The sequence below is a fragment of the Cynocephalus volans genome, chromosome 7, assembly GCF_027409185.1.
Source record: "Cynocephalus volans isolate mCynVol1 chromosome 7, mCynVol1.pri, whole genome shotgun sequence".
NCBI lineage: Eukaryota > Metazoa > Chordata > Mammalia > Dermoptera > Cynocephalidae > Cynocephalus > Cynocephalus volans.
Window position 1 is genome coordinate 132,182,575 of NC_084466.1, and position 15,132 is coordinate 132,197,706.

General features: G+C 52.7%; 1 protein-coding gene and 1 long non-coding RNA gene across 4 annotated transcripts; both read left to right on the forward strand.

Annotated features, from left to right (window-relative positions):
• The first annotated feature begins 249 nt into the window (after positions 1 to 249).
• Positions 250 to 3,595, forward strand: LOC134381575 (uncharacterized). 2 transcript variants are annotated; one of them, XR_010024021.1, is made up of 4 exons: positions 255 to 311; positions 1,966 to 2,045; positions 2,610 to 2,694; positions 3,244 to 3,595. It is a non-coding gene; the product is annotated as an uncharacterized LOC134381575 (long non-coding RNA). The 2 variants fall into 2 exon arrangements; XR_010024022.1 differs by lacking the exon at positions 1,966 to 2,045 and having other exon boundaries at positions 250 to 311.
• A 35-nt stretch (positions 3,596 to 3,630) lies between these two features.
• Positions 3,631 to 14,850, forward strand: SEMA4G (semaphorin 4G). Of its 2 annotated transcripts, none has more exons than XM_063102008.1 (15): positions 3,631 to 3,754; positions 3,847 to 3,995; positions 4,262 to 4,324; positions 8,215 to 8,313; positions 8,430 to 8,523; positions 8,668 to 8,781; positions 8,982 to 9,151; positions 9,242 to 9,411; positions 9,708 to 9,852; positions 9,983 to 10,205; positions 10,442 to 10,557; positions 10,696 to 10,856; positions 11,042 to 11,103; positions 12,568 to 13,629; positions 13,768 to 14,850. In XM_063102008.1, the coding sequence occupies exons 1-14, from the start codon at positions 3,631 to 3,633 to the stop codon at positions 13,395 to 13,397; spliced, it is 2,520 nt and encodes an 839-aa protein (XP_062958078.1). In that variant the 3' UTR covers positions 13,398 to 13,629; positions 13,768 to 14,850. The 2 variants fall into 2 exon arrangements, with proteins under 2 accessions (XP_062958078.1, XP_062958077.1); XM_063102007.1 differs by having other exon boundaries at positions 13,771 to 14,850.
• The last annotated feature ends 282 nt before the right edge of the window (positions 14,851 to 15,132 follow it).

A 15,132-nucleotide genomic window follows, 5' to 3' on the forward strand; every position in this document is an offset into this window, starting at 1 on the left:
GGCACCACCAGGGGGCGATACCCGGGCCTCAGCGCCCGCAGGAGGTGGGAGACCAGATGCCCGAGGGCTGTGGGTGAGCCTCGCCTTCAAACCGTTTCTATTGTGTTAGGGTGGGGGGCGCACAAGAAGAGAGCGGCGCTATTCCCCTCACCCCACCCTGTCGGCCCCGCCTTCCAGGCCCCCGCCCCACCCCTGGCTCCGCCTCCACCCCCGCCCCGCCTTCGGCCGCAGCCCCTTTCTCCCGCAGCTGGTGCGGAGGGGCCGCGGAGCCCAGCGTCGCTGTCTCTACCGCCCGGGATCCGAGCGCAAAGGTGAGGAGGCAGGGAGTGCGGCTGGCGGCGGGCCCTGAGCCGGGGGAGCGGGAGTCAGGCAAGGCCTTCCCCACGTCCATTCCACTCTCCAAGATGGGCCAGGCCTTTCTCACCGCCAAGTCCCCCGGTCCCGCATAAAGGCTGTAAAGGGGCGCGGGCCAGGCCTCGGACCGCGGTGGGCGCCGACCGGCCACCGAGGATCCGGGGATGGCGCAGGGAGGGGGCCCGCGTGGCGAACAGTGTTCCCTGGGATCTGGGTCATGTCTCCTGGTGTCCGGCGGGATCGAAGGAGAGCTTGTCCTCGAGCTGCAGCAGTAGGGACTGAGGTTAGACCTGACGAAAGAGAACCGCGGGCTGTCTGGGATGGTGGAAGAAGGGGGTGGAGGGGGAGGGTCTCTCTCAAGCCAGGAGAGACCACCATCCTACTGGGCAGAAGGAGATACCTCCTACAGTAGGCAGGTGGACATCTGGAATGAAGGTCGAGAGCCGTTGATCCCCCATTGATACTGTTTTGAGGGTCTCCCTCCCCCAAACCCCTCCACCCTGGGATCTAATGGAAGGAAAGTGATCAGAGTTCAGGGGGCAGGCCCTGGGAAGGAACCTGAACTATGGAACTCCTGGCGGAGTGTGGGGTGTGGACCAGAGACCTTAAACCCGCTTCGCCACTGGGGGAGGTGGGGTGGCATGCTCCGCCCCGCCCATTTAGTCCCGCCCTCCCTCCCAACAGGTTAACTGGGGGCTGAGCTCCAGCCCAACTCTCATATCTAGAACTGCAGCATATATGCGAGTAGAAGAGTGCTAAATTACGCGTTCCACTCCATCTCTTTGCTAAAGCTGGGGGCCTCTTCCCTCCCTTGCGGAGCCGCTTTGACCCATGCACCCATCACATTTGAACATCCGAGCCTCCCCCATCTCTCTCTCTCTCTCTCTCTCTCTCTCTCTCTCTCTCTCTCTCTCTCTTTCTCTCTCTCTCTCTCACACACACACACACACGCACGCACGCACACTTGGAATCTGACCTTAGAATTGGGACTTTAGAAAATGGAGGCGGGGTTCTGCACTGCACTCACCCCACTGGACACTGGCAGCTTCCAAGCCTGTAGGGAGGACTGGATCTTGTGTGCACATGTGCTTGTCTCTGCATGGATGTAAATGTATTTGAGGACTCTGTGTGAAAACACATGTACTTGACCCTTCTGTGAACATGACTGTGCCTGACCCACTGAATCAATGGCATTGCGTGCATGTCTCTACACATACCTGTGTATGTGCAGGACCCTCATATTGAATAAGTGTACAATCCTTCATGTATTTTTATTTTATTTTATTGGAGGTTGGCCGCACAAGTGTGGGTTTATAATTCTCCTCGTCAATTTCTGAGGCTATGTGACTTGTCAAAGTCACATAGATGGGCATGTGAATACAACGTTACAGGTGAATATGAGTATGTGTGTGCACAAACCTAACTGTGTGTGTGTGAGACCCTCCTGTGAATACATGTGTTCACAGCCCTCCTTGTGAATGTGTACCTGTGTTCACACACACACACCTTCCTCTGGATCCATGTGACTCTTAGAGTAAACCTGTGTAAGTGTGCCGTGCACCACACTCTGGTTCCTCTAACTTGTGGTGTGTTTCTCCTGCCCAATCCTAGAGACCGATCCCGCCTACCCGGATCCCACCTACCTGTAGGGCTCCCCCCTTTCTGTGCTGAGCAAATAGGAGGCCCCAAAGGTAAACAGGTGTGCCTCCACAGCAAGGGGTGGGTGGAGCATGGGCATCTTTCCTGGAGCCTCCTGCTGCCCCAGCCTCCAAACCAGGAACTGGTGGTCCAGGGACCCTCTTCTTTCCTTCTCATTCCACTCTGGTCTGCCCTCTGTGCTCTGCCACCACAGTGTTGACTTTTACCTCTTGAATAAACCACTCCAAATTCCTGCTATCCCTCTGGCCAGTTCCTGATTCCTACCTTCTCTCCAAGGCCAGATAGTTAATATTTGACCTGGAAGGGAGGGGAGACACCAGTGGCACCCTCTGGCCATGCCTATGGGTATCTGATGAAATGGGGTCAGGCCTCCTCCACACCTAGCCCAGCTCAGGAAGTCTTCAGGAGCCCCCTTGGAAATTAGGAGACCTGTTACAGGGGCTGGGAGAGGCCTGCCACCCACCCCCACCCCTTCCCCAACTGGTTGGCTTAAGGGAGGGTCCAGGTGTGGGAATAGTCTCCAAGATGTGCCAGGGGAGGTGGCCAAGAGCTCAGGGATTCCATTGTTCACCTTCTCCATGTTGTTTATGTTACAGTTAACTGGCATTGCACACAACAACCTCCTGCACAGACATTACACTTGTGCAGCTAGGAGGACCCAGATACCCACCCCCCATGCCTGTGAGTGTCTGCATGCAGGTAGGGACAAGTGTGGATGCCTAACCAGAGGGTGCAGTACAGACTCGCATGAGCAGGGCAGAGATGTGCACCCCCTCAGAGAGGAATGCTAAGAAGTGTCTAATTAAAGAGAAATTCCAGGGGGAGCTCTCAGGCCAGGAAAAAGAAAAAACAAAGGGAAAACAGGACAAAATAAACAAAGGCCCATTAAACATCTCTGCTCAGTCCTTTCTGCATAAGGCACCCCCGCAGGCCGCAAGGGCAGCTGCTGTCCAAGTTGGGTCTTATTGCTGGCATTCTTTCTGAGAACCTGAGTTCCATCGAGATGGAAGCCTAGCAGAGCTATTTCCTTGGGCTTGGGTTGTGGGGAGTCTAGGGTCTTATAAAGAGGTCAGGTTCCACCCCAGCCTCCTGCATCAGAGCAGAGATGGACAGACTGACAATGAGTTGATAGTGGTGTGGCAGTTCTGTGGACGCTGGGCCTTCTCCATTCAGTACCCTCACACAAATCAGAGTTTTTTTCCTGTTTTTTTTTTTTTTTTTTTCCTACAGAAAACAGACCTTAGAGATTCAAGACTAGCCCTGCTGTCGAGGGCAGAGTGACCCTATTGATAACCTACAACCCCTCTATGTCTCCACAACTCCCTCTCACCATGGAGTTTGCATTTAATGTAGAAAAGCATGTGAACCATCCCTCCCTCTGACTTCTTAGGTGGGATTCCATGGCCACACAACCCTGTGACTCCATGCCCCCCCAATTCCAGGACCCCCCCTGGCCCCATGACTCCTTGGCCCCCATGGCCTTATGACCCCTGACCTTCCAAGTGACCTCCCTGGACTTTGACCCCTGTGACTGTTCTTCCCATCTCCCCCCCAAACCCTGTGATTCTGGCCCTGGCTCCCATTGGGGGTCTTGTTGGTCTGGGCCTCCCCAGGAAGATGTGGGGGTGGCTCTGGCCCCTCCTCCTGAGCTTCCTTGCAGCAACTGCAGTCCCTGGACCTTCGCTGCGGAGACCATCCAGAGAACTAGATGCCACCCCTCGGATGACCATTCCCTATGAAGGTGAGATCCTCAACCTCAAAAGGCGGTGGGAACCAGGGCTGGGGGCAGGGAGGCAAGCCCAGAACTGGGCCCACTGCTCCTGCTCTCTCCAGAGCTCTCTGGGACCAGGCACTTCAAGGGCCAAGCCCAGAACTACTCAACACTGCTGCTGGAGGAGGCTTCGGCAAGGCTGCTGGTGGGAGCCCGAGGCGCCCTGTTCTCTCTCAGTGCCCATGACATAGGAAATGGGGCTCACAAAGAGGTCAGTCCCTGGAACCTGGACCACTCAGAGTGTCTCCAGCCTCACTCAGCTCCCTGGGACCTCAACTTCCTAGAAACCCTTTCAGCCTTCCACAACCCCCTGGTCAGACAGCTCTGCCCTTCCCAGCCCAGGTCTCCCTTGCATCCAGTGCTCTTCCTCAAATTTATCCCAACCCAATTTCCCCAGCTCCCTGGGTCCTAATGCCTGGTCCTATGAGTAATAGGTTTGGGGTCAATGCATCAGCCCATTCCCTTTACCTCTGCTAGATCCGCTGGGAGGCCTCCCCAGAGATGCAAAGCAAATGTCATCAAAAAGGGAAAAACAACCAGGTATGTGGTCTGCCCTGTCCCCAGTTCTTTTCCTCCTTCTCCCCAGTTCAGAAGCCAGAGTTGGTGGGGACGCAGATGGAGAGGGACAGAACAACCAGTCAATCTCAGCAACCACAATAAATATCATTAAGTACTGCTGGAGTGGCAGGCCTTGGGCACAGCACTTCTAATCAAAACATGTGATGGCCTACTAGCTTGGCCTGCAACAGCATCTTAATCCCGCCTGGGCTCCCAAATAATAATCATGATAATAATAACCTCTAGTAAGTGCTACTTAGTTATTATCTCACCTAATTCAAATAATCCTATGAAATAGTATTATCCCCCATTTTACAGATAAGAAAAATAAGGCTTTGGTCAAGGAATAGCACAAGTACCTAGTATGCTGTGGAGGGGTATTAGTGAAGTGTCAACCCTTTCTGGCTAAAGAACAGGGTGTCTGCAGTGGTCCCGTGTCTGGCAATGTAACAGATCCATCTGGGGAGCTTTTAAGATATGTATATTCCCAAGGTCTACCAGCCCAGGCATTCTGATTGAGTAGTATTGGGACAGCTAAGTGTAAACTATTGGTATTGGTATTGGGACAGCTAAGTCTAAAGAGGCATCTCCAAAAGATTCTATCAAAGGCTGTCTCTTGGTGCAGCGTGAATAAAAAATGGGGTTGGTGAGGCATGTGGAACCCAGGTCAAGGAGGGCTGTAAATGCCCTGCCGGGGGTTTGGATTTTATTCTATGACAGTAGGCACCCACATAATTTGACACTTTAGAGGCTCTCAAACTTTAATGTACACATGAATCACCTGGGTATATTAAAAATGTAGATGGTAGGCCGGCCCCGTGGCTCTCTCGGGAGAGTGTGGCGCTGGTGGCGCCGAGGCCGCGGGTTCGGATCCTATATAAGGATGGCCAGTGCGCTCACTGGCTGAGTGTGGTGCAGACAACACCGTGCTGAGGGTTGCGATCCCCTTACTGGTCAAGAAAAAAAAAATATATAGATACTAACTCAGTAGGTCTGGGGAAGGGCCTGAGGGTCTGCAGTTCTAACACACTCCCAGGTGAAGTTGATGCTGCTGGTCTCTGGACCACACTTTGGGTAAGTAGGCTTTAGGAGAACATTTCCCAAAGCATGTTCTGAGGAACATTAATTTTCAAAAGAGGAGTTTAATGGTCAAAGGAGTTTGGGAAATGCTCCATGCTCAATCCCTCAATGCATAGCAGCATCCTTAAGGATCTGAGAAGTCCCCCTGTAAAGACAGGTTTTACTTAATTGGTCTCCAAACTTATTTAACCACAGAATTCCTCCCTAACCCCCTTTTAAAAATGTAAACATCTTGGGGCCGGCCCATGGCTCACTTGGGAGAGTGTGGTGCTGATAACACCAAGGCCACAGGTTCGGATCCCTATATAGGGATGGCTGGTTAGCTCACTTGGGAAAGCGTGGTGCTGACAACACCAAGTCAAGGGTTAAGATCCCCTTACCGGTCATCTTTTTAGAAAAAAATAAAATAAAAAATAAAAAATAGTAAAAAATAAAAATAAATGTAAACATCTTGGGGAAACATCACTATAGGAATACTTATCTGACCGCAGGCACTAGGTGGATTAAAATAGGTGATTCTGAAGTCAGGAGAAGAGGGCATTACATGGGTCAGAGGAAGGAGATCTGAGCAGGCTGGTGCAGACGCCAGAGGGCTGCACATGATTAGAAGGCCTATGAGGATTCAAACTCTGGGTAAAGGCAGGAGGAGGAACCATTAACAAGGAAAGTCAAGAGAGTGGCTGCTGAGACAATTGATGGACAGAGAAGGCCAGTGTGGCTGGAGTAAGGTGAGTGAGGCCAGAGAAAGGAGCAGAGCCCAGTCATGCAGGGCCAGGAGCATGTGGGACTCTATTTTCAGGACACTGGTGAGCCACTACAGTGACATGATCTGGTTTACATTTTTAAAATATGCCTTGGAAAGCAGGTTGGAGGGAGCAAGAGTTGTGTTGATTGCAGAATATCTCTAGAAGGAAACTCTAGGCAATGGTAATAGCAGTCCCCTATGCAGGCCCTCAGAGACAAAAATAAAGAGGAGCCTCTCTGTTTACAACACATACCTTTGTACCTTTTGAATTTTATACTATGTGCATGTATTCATCATTCACTGAATAAAGTACTTTTTATAAAAAGAATGGCAGAGGGTTGGGCAAACTGTCAGGTTTCCACTGCATTTGTCTAAGGAAGAGGTGATGGCAGTAATTTGGACTGGGTGGTAGTGGTGGAAGTGAAGTGCACCAAGTCAAGAGACATTTGGGACAAAGAGTTAATCATGAAGAGGCACTGAATGTGGGGGTGAGGGAGTGGGAAGCAGCAAGGATGACTCCTGATTTCTGGACTGAGTAATAGGATGGATGGAGTGAGTGAGGTGGGAAAGACTGGATGAACAGGTTTAGGAGGGAAGATGCAGGTTAGGGAGGAGGTGATGAGCTTGGCTTCTGACAAGGTGAGTTGATGTGTCTGTGGGATATCAGGTAGAGAAAGAGCTGGAGCCTGGGGATAGATTTGGTAGTGTTTTAGTCCGTTTTGTGTTGCTATAACAGAAGGGCCGGCCCGTGGCTCACTCGGGAGAGTGTGGTGCTGATAACACCAAGGCCACGGGTTCAGATCCTATATAGCAATGGCCGGTTAGCTCACTTGGGAGAGCGTGGTGCTGACACCACCCAGCCAAGGGTTGAGATCCCCTTACCAGTCATCTTTTAAAAAATAATAAATTAAATTAAATTAAAATAACAGAATTACCTGAGGCTGGGTAATTTATAAAGAAGAGAGGTTTATTTGGCTTACGATTCTGGGACAGCTGCATCTGGCACAGGCCTCAGGCTGCTTTTACTCATGGTGGAAAGTGGCAGGGAGCCAGCGGGTACAAGCAGATCACATGGTGAGAGGAAGCAAGAGAGAGAGAGAAGGTGCCAGGGTCTTTTTAAGCAACGAGCTCTTGTGGGAACTAATAGAGCGAGAACTCATTCATTAATCTCCCCTCCCTCAGGGAGAGCATTAATCCATTCATGAGGGATCCACCCCCATGACTCAATCAGTTTCCAACACTGCCACATTGGAGATCAAATTTGCACATGAGTTTTGGAGGGGACAACACATTCAAACTCCATCATTCCGCCCCTGGCCCCCCAAAACTCATGTCACTCTCACATACAAAATACAGTCATTCTATCCCAACAGTCCCAAAAGTCTTAGCTTGCTCCAGCACCAACTTAAGAGTCCAAAGTCCAAAGTCTCATCTGAGACCAAAAGCAAAAGTCATTCCAGCTGTGAACCTGAAAAGCAAAACCAAATTTATCTACTGCCAAGACACAATGGTGGAACAGACACTGGGTACACATTCCCATTCCAAAAGGGAAGAATAGGGCCAGAAGAAAGAATAAACAGGCCCCAAACAAGTCCGAAACCCAGCAGGGCAGACGTGTCTTAAAGCTCCAAAACAATGTTCTTTGACTACAAGTCTTGCATCTTGGGTACAATTGGGCATCTGGGCCCCCAAAGCATCAGGCAGCCTCAGGTAGTATCAACCCAGGGGGAGAGGTAGGAGTTCCAGGATCAGGGGGTGTTGCTGAAAAGGAGCTCAATGAGAGGAGAAACCTTTCAGGGTGCTGGGAGCCCCATGAGCTCCTAAACCAAGGGTGAAGGGGACCGCAGGAGACACACGCTGGCAGAGTGGTGTCAGATTATCCACGGGATAAAGGAGAGAAGAAGGTCATGTCACTGGGAAGCCAAGGACAGTGAGTTTCAGGGAATATGCTGTGTTCTGGACAGTGAAAGCCAAACTACAAAGCTAGACTAATGGGGGAGGCCTCTAGCTAGACAGGGGGCTCACAGCGCTCCATCTCATCCCACAGACAGAGTGCTTCAACCATGTGCGGTTCCTACAGCGGCTCAATGCCACTCACCTCTATGCCTGTGGGACTCATGCCTTCCAGCCCCTCTGTGCAGCCATTGTAAGTATACCTGCCCCCGGCCCTGACTGCTGATCCCTGACCCCAGACTGGTCTGACCTTGAGCCACAACCCCTGCGGTCCTTGGGACCACTTGCTGCTGGCCCTGTATTCTCTAGGATGCTGAGGACTTCGTCTTGCCAACCAGCTTTGAGGAGGGGAAGGAGAAGTGCCCTTATGACCCAGCCCGCGGCTTCACAGGCCTCATCATTGGTGAGCAGGCCCTCCTTCCTAACCAGCCTCTGATCCATAAGCATGCTATCTTTAGGACCTGTATCTCATCTCTAGGATGTGCCACCCATGTGTATAAATGTACCCTGTTGTATATGTGACATGCTCGGCATGACCCTGCCCCAGATGGAGGCCTCTACACAGCCACACGGTATGAATTCCGAAGCATTCCTGACATCCGCCGGAGCCGCCACCCACACTCTCTGAGAACTGAGGAGGCGCCAATGCACTGGCTTAATGGTTAGGAGAATGAGGCACAGGATGATGGGGGATAGGGACTATTTCTTCATTTTTACTCCCTTGGGCAGCTGACTATCCCATCCCCAAATCGCCAGGTGAGCCTGTCCATTCCATTCCTGTGTGTTGCCAAGTGAGGGGTAGGTGCAGGGGGAGAGGTGCCTGGCCTATCTCAGAAGCCATCTGAACTGCCTGTCCCACAGATGCTGAGTTTGTGTTCTCCGTCCTGGTGCGGGAGAGCAAGGCCAGTGCAGAGGGTGATGATGACAAGGTTTACTACTTCTTCACGGAGCGTGCTGCTGAGGAGGGCTCCAGCAGCTTCGCTCAGAGTCGCAGCAGCCATCGTGTGGCCCGAGTGGCCCGTGTATGCAAGGTGAACAGGGTTGAGGATGGGGCATGGGTGTAGAGGCTAGACCTCTGATCTTGGCCCCTGATCCCTGACCACGTGCCCTTACCTTCCCAGGGAGACCTGGGAGGGAAGAAGATCTTGCAGAAGAAGTGGACATCCTTCTTGAAGGCTCGTCTCATCTGTCATATTCCACAGTATGAGACACTGCGTGGGGTCTGCAGCCTGGATGCCGACACTTCAGCCCGCACACACTTCTATGCGACCTTCACGCTGACCACACAGTGGTCAGTGCAGGGACAGTGGGGAGGCAAGGAACTGGGGACAGCATAGGGGCTGGAGCAGAGATCAGTGATGATGAGATAGGATCCATTGTGGGGAGGGCTGGCTGAAGAGTGAGAATTTCAGGCACATCAAGCTAGCCTAGGGCCAGAGGCCACAATAGCCCACTGACCCACAGGAGAGGCCCTGTGGGCCTGCAATGGAGTTGGCCAGGGTAACAGTGGGCTCCAGGCTGAGCATGGGTCAGGGGGCAGGCTCCACTCAATGTGACTCCGTCCCCTCCCCCATGTCCCATTCCTAGGAAGACCCTGGAGGCCTCAGCTATCTGCCGCTATGACCTGGCTGAGATACAGGCTGTCTTCGCAGGCCCCTACATGGAGTACCAGGACAGTACCCGGCGCTGGGGCCGCTACGAGGGTGGGGTGCCTGAGCCCAGGCCTGGCTCGGTGAGCACCCAGGCCTGGGGCCAGTGCTGAGTAGACAGAGCCCCTGGGAAGGGCAGGAGGGACTGGCCTTGCAGAGAGGATAGGCAGGTGTTGGAGTCCTGAGGCTCACTACACCTGTCCCCTACCCCAGTGCATCACAGACTCATTGCGCAGCCAAGGCTACAATTCCTCTCGAGATTTGCCGTCCATGGTCCTGGACTTTGTGAAGTTACACCCACTGATGGCTCGGCCTGTGGTGCCCACCCGTGGACGGCCCCTGCTGCTCAAGCGCAACGTACGCTATACACACCTCACAGGGACACCTGTCACCACGCCTGATGGACCCATCTATGATCTGCTCTTTCTCGGCACAGGTGCATCTGACCCAAATCCTTAATCCCTATTGACCCTGATCATTAATGCTTCTGAACTCAGTGATTCCTGCTGTGACTAGCCTGGAGTTCCCAGTGTCCTGAGGGCCCACTGCTGTTGGCTGAATCCTTGTCCCTGACCTCATCATGACTCCTGAGCTGTTCCCATTAGGCCTCTTGCAGGGTGCCTAGAGCAGGTCCCCTTGTTGGAGTCTGACCCTCTGTCCTTTCTATGCCAGCTGATGGCTGGATCCACAAGGCCGTGGTCCTAGGCTCTGGGATGCACATTATTGAAGAGACACAAGTGTTCAGGGAGCCCCACTCTGTGGAGAATCTAGTCATCTCTCCAACGCAGGTAGCCCCTGACTTGTAACCCTCAATATGGCCTTGCTGGAATAGGGGGAGGGAGTGTGAAAGCTGGGCAGAGGCTACGTATGTGGCTGTAAGTGGGAGTGGGGGGCATTGCCAACCTGCTGTCCTCTCTGGCTCCCAGCACAGCCTCTACGTGGGGGCTCCTAGTGGTGTCATCCAGCTACCATTGTCCAGCTGCTCCCGCTACCGATCCTGCTATGACTGCATCCTGGCCCGGGACCCCTACTGTGGCTGGGACCCCAGCACCCAAGCCTGCATGGCAACCACCACCATAGCCAACAGGTCCCAGGGCAGTGGCTGGGAGGTGGTGGGGAGTGAGGGTCACTTGTGGCCTGAGTGGAGGACAAAGGCCTGCAAACATATAGGGAGAGGGGGCTAATTATTGGTAATAGCCCTTTAGACCTTTTCACTGGGGAAATTGTAGCCCCAGTCTCCCTTATTCATGAATCCTCATCTTCTGTCTCCAGGACAGCACTGATACAGGACATAGAGAGAGGAAATCGAGGCTGTGAGAACAGCAGGGATACAGGCAAGTGACATTCATGGATGTGTGTAGGTGGGGCTGCATAGCCTGTCCTCTGCCACTTACTGTCATTTGTATGTGCATGTTTGTATATGAATGGTTATGTCTGTGTGCTTTAGGTGAGGACCACCCAGCACAAAGCCTGGTATAGAGTAAGTGCTCAACAAGCATTTACTGCCCAAATGAATTATAAATGAGGAAACAGGTTCAAGGTGCAAAGTGTCTTGTCACTTCTGGAACTTATAGCCAAGTGGTGATGGGGGGTCTGGGGTCATTAGGCAATCAAATGATCAAACAAATAATTATAATTATTAACAATTACAACTATGACAGAGGTTCAGGAAGGTAATGGGTATTTCTCCAAAGAAGATGAGATGACTGAGCTGATATCTGAAGAACAAAAGTTAATAGTCATAGCTAACATATATTGAGTACATACTATGTGCCAGGCACTGATCTAAACACAAGTGTATTGCATAATCTTATTTATTCTCACAGCATTCCTAGGAGAGAGGTGCCGTTATTATTATCCCCATGAAGGACAACCTTTTGGAGGCACAGGGAGTATAAAGTTATTTACCTAAAAGGAGCAGAGTCAGGATTCAAATGTGATCCCAAGAAGTCTGACTCGAGTTGGGGCCCCTAGTGGGAGTCATCCAGCTACCACTGCCCAGCAGAGGGAACAGCAGGCAGAGGGAGCTAGGTGTATTCAAGCAACAGGAGAAAAGGCTGGAGAAGCAGGCATGGACCATGCTGAGGATTCTGATCTTCATCTGAAAAGCAACAGGAAACCTCTGAAGAGTTTTAGGCAGGGAAGTGGCATGATGAAATGTGTTTTTAAAAGGTCACCACACTGTTGCATGGAGAATGGATTAAACGAGGGCCTGAGTGGGCTGGCAGTTGTGGAAGAAGTGAACAGGTCTGAGATAGAATCTGAAAGCAGAATCTTGGTGAGGGTTGGACACAAAAGGTGAGGAAGAAAGAGAGTCAAGTGAGACCCCTCAGGTTTCTGACTTAGACAAGTGAGTAGCTAGTGGTACCATTTACATTGGTAGCAATTCAAGGAAAGGACCTGGTATAGTTGAGAGAGAGGTTTGGCCTTAGTGAGGTACCTGAGAGACTTCACATGGAGATGCCCAGAACATGGCAGATATTCAAGTCTGGCGCTCAGGAGAGAGGTCTGTGCTAGAGGTAGAGGTTAGGAGTCACTGGCAGGTGGCAGGAATTGAAACAACAGGAGAGTACTGAGAGCAGGGAGAGAGAATGGAAAAGGGCCCAAGGCACTGCCTACTTCCTGGGAAGGGGCAATATGAACCTTATGTGGGAGCATGAGCACAGAGACTTGGTCAGCTATCACCATGCTTCCAGATGCTGTGCTTAGTACTAGGGACTTAACAGTGAACAGTGTGGCTTGCCATCTCAAATGCCCTCCCTGGGATGGGCAGGCATTGACCTCTCCCTCTCCCCCAGGGCCACCACTACCACTGAAGACTCGCTCTGTGCTCCGGGGCGATGATGTCCTCCTGCCCTGTGATCAGCCATCCAACCTGGCCCGGGCCCTGTGGCTACTCAATGGGAGCATGGGCCTGAGTGATGGGCAGGATGGCTATCGTGTGGGCGTGGATGGGCTGCTGGTGACAGACACACAGTCAAAGCACAGTGGCAACTATGGCTGCTATGCTGAGGAGAATGGCCTCCGCACCCTGCTGGCATCCTACAGCCTCACAGTCCGGTCGGACACTCCTGCCCCAGCTCCACAAGCCCCTGCCACAGCTGGGGCACAGCTGGCACCCAGTGTGAGGCTGTTCTATGTGCTAGCCATTGCTGCACTTGGTGGCCTCTGCCTCATCCTGGCCTTCTCCCTCCTTTATGTGGCCTGTCTGCGGGGAGGTAGACGAGGGCACCGACGAAAATATTCACTGGGTCGGGCCGGCCAGGCAGGGGGATCTGCTGTGCAGCTGCAGACAGTTTCAGGCCAGTGTCCCGGAGAGGACGATGAGGGTGATGATGGGGAAGGGCCTGGGGGCCTGGAGGGCAGCAGCCTCCAGATCATCCCCGGGGAGGGAGCCCCAGCCCCCCCGCCCCCCCCACCACCACCGCCACCGGCAGAGTTGACCAATGGGCTGGTGGCACTGCCCAGCCGGCTGCGAAGGATGAATGGCAACAGCTACGTGCTCCTGAGGCAGAGCAACAATGGAGTGCCAGCAGGGCCCTGCTCCTTCACTGAGGAACTCAGCCGCATCCTGGAGAAGAGGAAGCACACGCAGCTTGTAGAGCAGCTAGATGAGAGCTCTGTCTGAGCCCAGCCTCCCAGGACAAATGCTCTTCTTCCAAGCCAGCCTGTCTGCCCCGTAGGGCCTCTGCCTCCCCAACACAGCCACCCTGCCTTCACACATGCCCACTCCCCATGCCCTTCTCCCAACTTTTTGATGTCCCTGTAGGGCTGGTCAGAGTCAGGCCCAGCCAAAGCCCCCTCCTCAGTCTCCACAGACCCACATGTGAGCAGCCCAGGCCTGCTGGTGCTCCTCAGAGGTAGGTGTTCCTTTAGGACCAGGTGCTTTGTAGACCTAAACCCAGTTCCTATACCCTTAACCTAAATGCTTGGGAGGGGAGGACTCACTGCATCCTCCTGTCTCATTCTTCTGTCCAAACCCTTCCTCTTTCTCCTAGCAGGGCTCTGCAGGTCCAGATGGCCTCAACGTCACCACATTCTGCATGGCCCTGTGTAGATGGTTCTGAAGCCAGACAAGACTCTGCCAGCCATCTGAGCCCTGTGTACACTCACATGAGCACATGGAAGAATGTTTATCAGCTGGGCTGCAGCGCCCCCGCCCCCATCTTATCCTGGTGCATTCTTGTGTTTTATCCCTTCTCCTGGACTTGGGGGTGCCTTCCTAATTGCCACATCCCTATCTAGTCCACTTCCCCAGACCCAGCTCCATGTGGTGACCTCTTTGGCAAGAGCTTGGGAACAGGGCAGCCTGGGGAGGTAAGGCTACATCATTCCCCTCTTCTTCTTGTGCAGCCCTTGTGAGTCAGCCTCCCCTCTCCCTTTGGTCACTTTCAAGAGTAACAGAGCTCGAGGCATGTCCTTTCCCATGCACATGTAGTAACACACACCTGTATCACCCATGTGCTTACATTTCCACTCATATCACCTTCTGAGCCTCCCCTTGCTGCCTCAGACACGTTAGGTGTGGTTTGTGGACATTTCAGAGGGAGACTCCCCTCCCATTCAGCTGTCCTCATGGACCCTTCCCTAGGACAGGTGACCAACACTGCACTCAATGAGCCAGCCTCCCTTTTGGGGACCAAGCATTTGCTTCCCCTAGACCAGAACAGGGGAAGGGAGATCTGATGTATCAACTGGCACATGAAGCCCGTTCTTGGAACTATGCAAAGGGCAGAAGCTGGGAGTTTGAATGCTTGGCTCCCACCCCTGTCCTACCTCACCGGGGCACTTTCAGGGTTCAGGGGCCTATCAAGTCTCTAGGCCCATAGGGACAATCAATCCTGAGTTCCCCGTTCCCCTTGGGTGAGGATGACTGTTATTTTTGTAGCTGAGAACGTGGAATCCCACAGGTTTTTACTGCCCTTCACCCAACCTCTCCAACCTCCACCCCACAATGAATGTATTTATTGTGAGAATGGCTACAATTCTTTAGGAATGCTCCCACTCACCAACCAGGTGGGCGGAACAGGCACATGACAGAGTGGGGAGTCTGGGCGCAGCTCCTCCCCCTGTAAGTTAATAAATACCCTCTTTCCCCACAGCTATGGTCTGTTTGGTCTACAATGGCTTTCCCCTGATAACCAGGGCACAGGTTCCAGAGCCTATGGAAAAAGTGCTGCAATGATTTCTGCATCCAGGGTTGGCTCTGCTCCCCATAAAACCATTGGCAGTGAGAACTGGGATCCTCAGCTTTCATCATGGCTGTCCTGGGCAGGCACACAGGCCCTTTTACTAAGGCTCACACTATTCACTGATTATGGTGATGAGGACATGACAAGAAAATTACAACAGTTCAAGAATTC